General features: G+C 45.7%; 3 protein-coding genes across 3 annotated transcripts; 1 reads left to right on the top strand and 2 right to left on the bottom strand.

The window, feature by feature from the left end:
- Nucleotides 1-101: 101 nt before the first annotated feature.
- On the bottom strand, nucleotides 102-1625 carry CTRU02_215088 (ankyrin repeat protein; the record flags this gene model as incomplete). Its single annotated transcript, XM_070206364.1, has 1 exon — nucleotides 102-1625. One exon carries the CDS (start codon nucleotides 1623-1625, stop codon nucleotides 102-104), a length of 1524 nt encoding a protein of 507 aa, XP_070059923.1.
- An 87-nt stretch (nucleotides 1626-1712) lies between these two features.
- Nucleotides 1713-4574, bottom strand: CTRU02_215087 (pfs domain-containing protein; the record flags this gene model as incomplete). The annotated part of the gene is made up of 3 exons (XM_070206363.1): nucleotides 1713-2418; nucleotides 2474-3302; nucleotides 3350-4574. The coding sequence occupies 3 exons, from the start codon at nucleotides 4572-4574 to the stop codon at nucleotides 1713-1715; spliced, it is 2760 nt and encodes a 919-aa protein (XP_070059922.1).
- A 4740-nt stretch (nucleotides 4575-9314) lies between these two features.
- CTRU02_215086 (uncharacterized protein) lies at nucleotides 9315-9668 on the top strand (the record flags this gene model as incomplete). Its single annotated transcript, XM_036731963.1, has 1 exon — nucleotides 9315-9668. The coding sequence occupies one exon, from the start codon at nucleotides 9315-9317 to the stop codon at nucleotides 9666-9668; it is 354 nt and encodes a 117-aa protein (XP_036576351.1).
- Nucleotides 9669-11147: the final 1479 nt, after the last annotated feature.

The following is an 11147-nucleotide window of genomic DNA, read 5'->3' as shown; positions in this document are numbered from 1 at the left end:
GCTTTAGTAGTTTCATATTGGAACCTGTGGATAACGTCTTTACTGAACGCACGAATTTCTGAATTTGTAAGGGATATACTAGAGTATCTCATCCTGAGAAGCTAAGCGTTGAATGCTAAAGCTAGAGTGTGCGATTCCTCGAGGCAATGTCCGCCAAGATTAAAGCAATCCAGGCAAACATGAAAGTTGCCGTTATTGCAATGTGAACAATAATAACAGTTGCTTGTAATTGTAATGCCGAGTACGCAAATGTCGCAACGACGACCTGAAACATCATGGGATTTTGTGCTAAGCTCTATAGCTTCTGGGCTATCATCCACGGACATGGTTCGATTTCCTGCTTTGTCTAAAAGCCGCAGTACTTCAGCATGTCCACGTCGTCTAGCCCACCACTGTGGTGTCCGGCCAAAGTTATCAGAAGAGTTGATGTCGACTGAGCCTGTGGACAAGAGCGATGTTACTACGCCCGCATGGCCTTTCCTGGCCGCTACAGATAAAGGGGTTGAACCGTAGCGATCCTTCCAGTCTGATGCCAATGGGCCGTGCAGTAAAAGTATTTTGACCATCGCATTACGGCCCTCTGTAGCTGCGTAGAACAATGGCGGCCGACCTGCATAACCTGTCGAAGTAGGATTGGCTTGGCCATCTGTAATCAGCTTCGCTGAGATTGATTCATCTCCCCTCTCTGCAGCGTATGAAAGGGCTGTCCGACCAGTGGTAATATGTTGTGCTTCTGTGTCACAGTTGCCCTCGCTGAGTAAGAGGGAGACGACTTCCTCACGACCGTACACCGAAGCGGCCACAAGGGGGTTACTAAAAAAGCCACCTTGCGCGTTGACATCTGCACCCTCCTTGAGGAGCAACTGGACAATCTCTTTATGGCCTCCAACCGAAGCGGCTTGAAGAGAGTTACCGTAATGACCACCTTGCGCGTTAGCGTCTGCCCCATCTCTAAGGAGTAGCTGAACGACCTCTTTATGGCCTCCAAATGAAGCGGCCTGAAGAGCATTGCCACAATACCCACCTCGCGCGTTAACATCTGCCCTATCTCTAAGGAGTAGCTGAACGATCTCTTTATGGCCTCCAAATGAAGCGGCCTGAAGAGCGTTGCCATAATACCTACCTCGCGCGTTAACATCTGCCCCATCTCTAAGGAGTAGCTGAACGATCTCTTTATGGCCTCCAAATGAAGCGGCTTGAAGAGCGTTATCGTGATGACCACCTTGCGCGTTAACATTTGCCCCATCTCTAAGAAGTAGCTGAACGACCTCTTTATGGCCTCCAAATGAAGCAGCCTGAAGAGCATTGCCAAAATACCCACCTCGCGCGTTAACATCTGCCCTATCTCTAAGGAGTAGCTGAACGATCTCTTTATGGCCTCCAAATGAAGCGGCCTGAAGAGCATTGCCACAATACCCACCTAGCGCATTAACATCTGCCCCATCTCTAAGGAGTAGCTGAACGATCTCTTTATGGCCTTCAACCGAAGCGGCTTGAAGAGCGTTACCATAGTGACCACCCTGCGCGTTAACATCTGCCCCCTCCTTGAGGAGCAACTGAAAAATCTCTTTATGGCCCTCAAACGAAGCGGCTTGAAGAGCGTTACCATAAAAGCCAGCTTGCATGTTGATATTTGCACCGTTTTCTAATAGCTCCTCGATTGCGCACAAAACCCCTCCATGTACCACACAGCATAAAAGTGAAAACTTTTCCTAGAGGTATTGGAATGGCTTTTCTTCCCATGGCAGGGCTGGGTTGTAGAGTTGGTAGCATATTGTGTGAACGTCTTCTTGTAGGCAGAACTCCCGAATAATATTGCGGACTCTGCTAGTCTCAGCCAAGGCAGCGTGGCCCATCCAGGAGCGTGCAGCATATTTAGCGAGCGGATAAGACTGCCCGATATTTTCTGGCGACAGCTTGATATCCAATTCCAAGAGATACGATAAACAGACTTCCGTTATAATAGCTCTGGCTAACGGTTCCCTAAAATCGGCTGATAAACTTCCCTCCACTCGGTCTGATATTAGGTATTCCTTTACAGAAAAGTGCGCGAGTTGTAGCTCTTTGATCGTGTCTTTTCCATTGTCATCGGTTCGGGTTACGACATTAACCAAACTAGAACAGTATCCAGCTATCTCTTCTGGAACTGGCATTCGGTTTTGTATGTTGAATCTGGGTGTGGATTGAGGGGCTACTGCAATTGCGTCGCACATCTCGTCTATTCGTAGTCGTCCTTTGGAATACGTTAAGAACTGTAATATACGTATTGCGCTTCGCTTTAACTTAGGAGGTATCCTATCGATTATCCGTGCGTAGGTCTCGTCCAGGGTCCTAGGCAGTAACTGCAATGTCTCTCTGAGGGTCTGAGGATCCAAACATTCCTCAAGCTCGTCGATTTGGCATGCGGCCCAGCGGAACCTGCTTGTTGTGTAAGTATTTTAACTTGGCTTATACAAGACTAGTTCAAACTTACATCCCATTAGCCTTCTCTAGCAAATGCTTCTCGATGTCATCTTGAATTTCCTTTCGTTTACGCCACCTCCTCTCTAGACCTCCCGACTGTGTCACCCTTGCGTGAACATAGGCACGTATGTCTTCCGTTACTAAGTCGCTCTGCAGAGAAATTTGGTTTTCAATATGTCTCTCCAGTGTCGATTTGATATCGTGTTCAGGGCGGCTCGTGACCAGAAGATGAATGTTGGCTTGCTGCGAGACTAAAATGCTCTCAATCCAAGGCAGCAAGCCTTCATTGTCACGACCTGTTCTCGTCTGACATTCATCTAGAGCATCCAAAACAATCCATACTTCGCCGACTTGCTTAGCCATGGCTGTGAAAACCATACTGAGCTGGTCGATGCTCAGCTGCCGCGGAGCATTTGAGGAGTAAAGCAAGTCGAGATGCTGCTGCGCATCCTCATGTCTGTGGTATAGCTGAGCGATAAGCGACCGTAAGGCACTTTCAAGAGATTGCTTGCTGTTATCGCTGAAATCGAAGTAGAAGTAGAGGTACGTAAAGCAAAATTCAGCATGACGGAGATCGTTGATGGCAACAGAGCTCAGGATCGTCTTTCCGCATCCTGGAATGCCGTGCAGCCATAGAGAGGAATTTGGTGTCTTCTTCCACTTCGAGTATTTCTCACTGTCGACAAGCCATTGGCCCGTGTTTTCATGGCGTTGCTTAAAGGCTTTGTTATCATTGGTTGAAGGATCGGGCGCGGAGAGCCACTTCATTACTTCCTGGAAATGTAGACTGCGTTGCACGTCTTTTGTTGTTGAATGAATTTGAGAAACATCTTCTTGTACTACAAATAGGTAAGTTACAGCCTCGACACAACCACGGAATACTAACGCTGTTCCATGATTTCATCCATTCTCGAGGACTCTTCCACGTCGTCACTGTCAATGACACCTAGCAACTCCTTTGCTAATGCGGCGGCTGTCGCAGCGGGGTAGTTCTGCCAACGATCATTCTTGTGAGTATCCGCATAATCACAGATACCTCTGATTACGAGGCAGGGAAAGTTGTCCATCAAACCAGCTGCCTCCATCTCGAAGCAGATACACTCGTTCCCTAGACGCCGACTGATCTCGTCCCGAGAAATACCGTCCTTGACGACCGAGTCACCGGAAGCGATGACGCCATAGTGAACTACGGGATCTGATGAAGGTCGTTCTCGACGCTTTATCTCTTGATGGGAATCGCAATAGGCGTAGGATTTTGAATGAGTGACTCTTAAGTCTGCGTCGTCACCTTGGTTGTTCACTCTAGCAACGTTTGCACCACCAGCAGCAAGAGGGGCTGAGAGAAGCCAAAGGAGCGACCTCCAAAGATGCAACCAAACCCAGACCAGAGCAGAAAGTAACCGGTTCTGGTCTTGTAATACCGTTGAAGCGGGCGGCATGACGCTATCCTGGTCCAGGGGTTGTATATGCCTCGACGAGGCCTTAAATAACTTGTCATTTTGTACCCCTTGATAAACGAACGCAGCATCATCTGATTCTGTCTCCGCTAATAACGGATGGCGTCGGATCATATCATCCAGAATTTGGCGTGTTCGAGGTCCGCTGAGCCTTCGTTCGGCTTTCAGCGCTGTCAGCCCTTTGAGGAGTACCTCGGGCGGAGACGCGAGAGAGCCGACGCGTTTGAATTGGCCATCGCCTTGCAACTTTCCAAGGTCGTACTGTATGACACCCGAGCTTATGCCACTCGGCTGGCTTATAACGACGTCACCGAGACGAATGTCGACTTTGTCTGCTAGCCTAGGAATGCCGGCGCCGATACCGACCATGAGGCCGAACCGAAGGTGGGGAAGCGAGCTTATCATGCTCCACGCCGTCGTCGCTGCGGACACGGTACCGTACTTTCCGGCAGCCAGAGAAGCGATGACAATGTTGTGGTCTCCGATTCGCCCCCACACATAGCTGTTCGTGTCTTTTGAGTGCTTTCTAAAGTTTTCTGGCTTCAAATGCTCTTCGTCGAGCACAGCTCGTGATGCGGTGAGTTCCTTGTCGAGAGCCGTGATCCACCCGATGGTGTACATCTGAGGACTCGAAAGTCGCTTCAACGATGCCATGGCTCTTTTTGGAGGATAATTGGGGCTTGATAACGTTTCTGGGACGATGCTGGCTTGAGAAAGATCAACGTCTCGAGGACTTCTGAGAACATTTATCATGTGGCCCCCGACAGGCTCAGCCTGATTGAGACCATGGGCCGCGCCCCAACATGCCTAGCCATGCTGTCGCAGGGAGTAGCAAGGGCCTGTAGGGGGCAGGGCTGCACCCAACCCCGGCGGCTACATCTGAGAACATGCAGGATGACATGAGTACCATTGGCCCTCTCGGAACGGAAGAACTATAAAAGCATAAATATGTAGCGTAACTAGAATCAAACCACCGATACGGCTCTTGGCAGGTCTGCATCTGACTTTTGGGAGGTGTGCACATTGAAATGACATATAAAATCAGGACGCGGTATGTATAGTTAGATCAGGGCTAAGCCTAGCTCAAGACCTCTAGATATTTATTTAGAAATCAAATTTGATTCATCAGAATGACTCCCAGCTTCCTAACGTTACTGTGTGGTGTTAATACCTCATTTTTTATGTGTAGGATTGATCACCTCGCCATAACCTTCGATCCGCAAGTCAGCCGTCTATGTTACCTATGTTTCGATGGCTCCGGACCTCCGGACCCACCCTGCCGCGCCCCGGGCATGTGGTCACTTGACGGGCCGCACTGGCGACGGACTTTTGAAGCGACCTCGCTGACTTGGAGAATATAAGCCTTTTCACTCCTAGTTGATGCCGCCAGTGCCGTATCTTGGTCCGAAGGGTAAGTAGCCAGCGTCGTAATCGTTCCTCTAGCGTTAGCTTTTGCTAGCAGAACCTTGCGGTCCGCAACACTGGGCGGCTCAGACCCGTCGCATGAAAATCCCCAATTAGGGTGTAGATGTCGTGTGTAGTAAAACACAAATCTTTTCATCCAACACCACTCACATTATAGACTTCTGTGTCGGCGTCAAAGCTGGTACTAGCCTCACCTGGTAGGCCTAAGACAGCTTTAGTATACCAGGGCCAAAAGTGACCATGGGAATACTTTTCGAGCAGCTGGATGGTGTAATGATGCGGTATACACCAAGCACGTTTTGGGTAGTACCTAGAGGAACCGCCCTCCAGAGTACCTAAGTATCTGTTAGTACTTCGACCGTTTATTGCAAGGGCATGACGTAAAGGCCAAAAAAGAAAGGAAAACAAGGAAAAGTCGGGGGAACGAACAGTGCTTTGCCCCTCTTCGTAGTCGCTGAAAATGTCCATTCATGACCACAAACGAACAAGGATGGAAGATAGCCCAACTTGTCCAGAACCCTTACACAACGCTCTTCAAGGGCTGGGTCACTCGTTGACGCACCCTCCTCCTGCGCCAGCTGACTCTTGACAAGGTCATGGAGTAGGCGCCATTGAGCGGCTTGCCACGCGCCAACTTACAGTGCTTGCTTCTGATCACCTTCGGCAGGACGCTTAGTCTCGATCCCTGGTATAGCTTCAACTCATTATGAAAGTCGTACAGTAATTGCTAACTACGCTGGCTACGCTGGGCAACCATTTTAATAGTTTAAATCTCTGAGCGGAATACAAGCAAGGAGAGGAGAGACGGGCGGCGCTCCGATAATTTCGCTGAGGTTTTTCCAGCCTAATATTAGTGTACTTCAGCGTTCGGCGCAGGCCTGTTGCCGCCCCACTGTCGCTCAATTGCGCCGCGGTTGCAACTAAGCTACTTTTGCAACTAGTCCTGCGAAGCATAAAACTATAGCAGTCTTATCGGTGGTTAGAATTGCAAACTCCGGAAATAACGGGAGCGCATCTGGCACAGCAGAACAAACAACATTAAACCTACCACGGCAAGCTGTAAGCAAATATAACGATCGTTTGGGGGAGGTGCGAGGTAGTTGTGCCATTTTCAGAGTATTACGTCGAAATACGATGCAACCCACCGACTGGTGTTTAACATATTGCAAGAAGCGCCAATTCCTACGAAAACCGACCAAGGACAATATTATCGGTCGTCAAAATATGTAAGTAGTTGGAGCCTAGCAGTCGTCTGCCATACTAAGTGCCAACCAGATACAAAGCAGGCTGTCGTCTTGAAAGACATGAGATCCCTATCACTACTTTTGTAGCGTAACTAGCTGCAGTTCACAATTCAAACCACCTTTGGAGTAGGAGTGTTTCAAGGAAGAAAAAACAAGCTAGTCGATAGGCCCTTCCAAAAGAGCTTTCACTTCACAACAACTCATCCTATTTGTCCAGCCGTTTGATAATACGAAACAGTTTAGCAAGCTGCTGAAAGAGAAAGCAACTCGGAATACGGCGTGAAATAGCGGCTGAAATGTGATTCTTGCAACCTCGTCGAGATGTAAGGTCTCTTGAATACTAGGACTTTAGAAGCTGCTTCTTTCCTGTCACCCTATGTTCATTGTGTATGCTGCCGAAATGCTGGACTTGTACCAGATACGCGGGTCACGAAGAAACTCATTCATTGTGTCGTTCAATCCAGTCTAAAACAAGAAAAGAACGAAAGGCACTCCCAACCACGTGGGCATGATGTGTATCCCATGATGTGTATTCAACAGGCCACTAAGGCACTCAGATGATTTCATAGCATACCGCAACCTGCCTCGACTAAACAAGTTCATAATTTCTCATTGCTGATGGAGCGGAGCCTACAAGTGCTGTAACTGTGTGTTTCGCACCATTCAAATCGCATCACGATGGAGGTAGTTATGGTATTGGCTCCAGTGGGGGTGTCTTGGTGTGCCAAGGCACATACCCAAAGCCGAAATAGGGAACGGCGCCATTTGTGAGTAGGTAGCATATGTATTAACATCCGAATTTATGTCATTTGCCCCTGTATCGAACATGAGCTAGGCCGTCTATTGATGACTGCCGCATTGCCTTCCTATACGTTTCCTCTCAGCGCATGTTGTGCCGCTTATTGAATTCTCGTTAGACTGGGCACACAATGTAATTAACTATAAGTCTTGGGCTGAGATGACGGGACTGAGACTAAGAATTTGCATCTAATGTATTAGAAGGGCGACAATTGGAAAGTTTGGGGGCACACGACGCGCCAAGGCCAAGACAACTGTTGACAAGAAGAAAAGGGAACATGAAAACACAAGATGCAACGTCGTCACCCGCTACTATTGTATATTGTGTGTGAAAATTAGTGAGTAAAAGTCCTGGGAGTTAATAAAAGTACAATTAAGAGATTAAACTAAACTACCTAGGATGGTAATAGTGTTTGTTTTTTAAACTAACCCATATTATAGTACGCAATTACTTGGTATAATATCTTTTTGAGTGCTAACCAAACTTAATTTTCCAAGCCTCAATATCCCCGTTCCAGGTACTTTCCACTCCACATCACCACGACTGGATTGGCGGTGTAATTGCCATGAGCAGGCCAGGGCAACCAATGCGCCGCAAAGAAAAAGCTTCTGCAATAATGCACCGGTATCACCATCCCCTGTTCTGCACTATGCAGATAGCTACGCCAGCCAACACCTGAACCGGTTGCGCCGAAATAGTGATGCAGTGTCCTATATCAGCATAGATCGCTAGTACCTCTAGGGGAACTGCTGGCTGAACTTTAATATAAGTCAAACGCCTTTTCCTTAACAAAGCTCAGCACCCATGACTCATAGCTTTGATTTTAGCTTTGCATGGTAACGTCCCACACCCACTTCTGGGCACCCCCCACATTTGGGCACCCCATTTACACCAAAAACGCCGTTTTTCGAAATTCTATATTAAACTAAATACTTTACTTATTAAAGAGAATAAATATATGTTAAATAGATTAAGACTTAATTATAATACTTAAGTAGCTATATACTAGTATTATTAATAATAAGTATTATAAATTCAAGGTTTAATATTTATAATACTAATTTACCTAGCCTATATCTTAATATATAAAATAGGTAGAGATATTTAACTAATATGATTAGAATTTTTAAGTAAGATATAGTAGATTTATATATTCTTATACTTAGTAAAAAATTCTTTAAGCTTAGAATAATATTTTAAAATTTCCCTTAAGAAAAGTTTCTATTATAGAATTTTAACCCTTAATTATACTATATTTACTAAAGTAATACTTTTAAATCTCTTTTAGATATAATTATATACTTTTAATAAGTATAAATATTAATTTCCTAGATTTTTTAAATAAGTATATATGAGCGAAAATATATTTTTCTAATGTTAAGGAATACTAGTAAGTTACTAGTATCTACTAACATTTTAAAGCTTTTAGTTTTAAACTTCTATATTATAACTATTATTATATTTAAACCTTTATAAAAAATTAGATGGCTATAATTATACTTAACATAGTTTATATATATTTTCTTTTCTTAGTAAGTATAGTAGTTAGTTTAATATAGAATTTCGAAAAACGGCGTTTTTGGTGTAAATGGGGTGCCCAAATGTGGGGGGTGCCCAGAAGTGGGTGTGGGACGTTAAGAGATACTAGCTTATATTAAATGCCCCCTCGGGCAAAGGTATCCAAACATCACGGTCTCGGTGATTGCCGGGCTTCCGGCATTACATGCGAACAAAGCCGATCCAACTCTGTTGGATATATAAACTCTTACCACTACTTTCGATCTATTAGTCTGCTCTTACTTGCCTACTATACAATTAACATGAGAGCATCCTATTTTGACTGGTATGACAACAAACAACTTTCACCACGGAAATATTAGCTAATAGCCAATGTATGCAGAACAGAATTTTGAGACAAGCCTAGAAATGCACGCCCCATCATTTCTCACTCTTTTTGTTTCCGCCAGTGGAGCTTTGGCGGTTTCTACTTGCGCCCTGGCGCCAACTCCAAAGAGAGGACCTGATGTTGTTGGGACATGTACCAATGTTTCCGATACAAAATGTGTTGGGCGCGACATTTCGATTTGGTTTTCACCTCCGAGAGGCAACACAGGAGGCGTCCTACGAATTCGTAATAACGACAAGAATATTCGCAAGATTGTACAAGTTCGGCAGGATAACATCGCGACAAATTTCTGGATTAATGGAGGCGACGAATGTGTTACATCAAATCTGCGCATGACTGGCATAAATGGTTATTCCTCATGGTATAACGCGTAACTAAGATGCGCTAGTACTTGAGGATTTGTTACATAAAAACCACAAACGCGTGAAAGTAATACAAATGGCATGGCAACATACCTTGACTTGGGCCTTCATGAGACTGCATTAGCTCTCAGCTATTCGCTACAGCAGGATTGGCTGTTGATGTGGGCGAAACCGGCACAGAATGGTCAGAATAGTGAGCTGTGTGTGGTGGCCAGAACTAACTAGTCAGCTAGTGGGCTGCCTCAGGTGACAGGCGTTCTGCCAACAGTGGATGTATTTTATTATAAGCTGCTTCTTTTACAGCAGTTCGCCGACTTTTGAGCCTGGAAGCAAAGACGCGTCCTCCGTAAACAACCAAAGCATCAGTACAGCCGACCTTCGTCACTGTAATTGTCATGAACAAGTCAGGACATCCAACTGCGCCACAAAGAAAAAGCTTCAGTGATGATGAACCGTGGTTATTGACCCCTACTATGCAATGTTTGACGTAGTTTTGCCCGCAAGCACCATAACTGGTTGTGCCGAGACAGTGATGTAGTGTTCTGCAGGTATCCCTACATACCTAGTGCTAATACCTCTTGTCCTGTTGCAAATCTTGGAAAACAGATGTACACTAACATCAAGCATATGAGTTGACAAGAATATCAGGCGCAAGAGCTCCAGCTAGGTCTATGACGCCCCTGCAAAATGAGTCAAGTGAACACTTTGATAGGATATCTCATATTCAGTCGTACAAATGACTCGAGGCAACGTCAACAAGCCAACTAGTCACAGAACTTTAATATGCCTATTAATTGAATACCCTTACTTGAAGCTAAAATCGATATTCATGACTCGTAGATTCAATTTTGACTTTGGATCATAAGAAACACTAGTATACAATCATTCGGGGACAAATAAGTATCCGAACATAACAGTCTCGGTAAACAATGAGGCCTTCGCCAATAGGCATTAACAAGATCCATTTAATTCTGTCCAATATATACGCTCTCAAACCTGCCTTAACTATGCAAGACTACTATTTCTTTTTCCTAACCCATTACGTCGTTTGACACAGTCGCATCCTGTCTCTGTCAGTTAACATCAACCAAGTTTAAACAGAAGATGAGAATACCTTAGCTAACAGTTTAGGTGCATCAAGTAGCATCATTTAGAAACCGGGTAGAGATGCACATCCAACAATTTCTCGCCCTTCTTCTTCCCGCCAGCGGAGCTCTAGCGGTGTCTACTTGCGCGCCGGCGGCGTACCCTCAAACAGGACCAGCACCAGCCTCTGGGATATGTGTTTATTCCGGTACTCAATGTATTAAAGGCAAGACGTCGATTTGGTTTTCACCTCCAAAGGGCGGTGATGCAGGCGTCTTGCGAATCCGTAATAACGAGAGAGATCGAAAGATCGTCGAAGTTCATTCGGCAGGGGCATCTGCGAGTTTCTGGATTAATGGAGGCGATGAGTGTGTTACAAATCTACGCATGACCTCTGTGGGTGGC

The sequence above is a fragment of the Colletotrichum truncatum genome, assembly GCF_014235925.2.
Source record: "Colletotrichum truncatum strain CMES1059 chromosome Unknown Contig_0013, whole genome shotgun sequence".
In the NCBI taxonomy this organism is placed as follows: Eukaryota; Fungi; Ascomycota; class Sordariomycetes; order Glomerellales; family Glomerellaceae; genus Colletotrichum; species Colletotrichum truncatum.
Note: the sequence above shows the minus strand (reverse complement) of the source record. Positions and strands in the feature narration are given on the sequence as shown.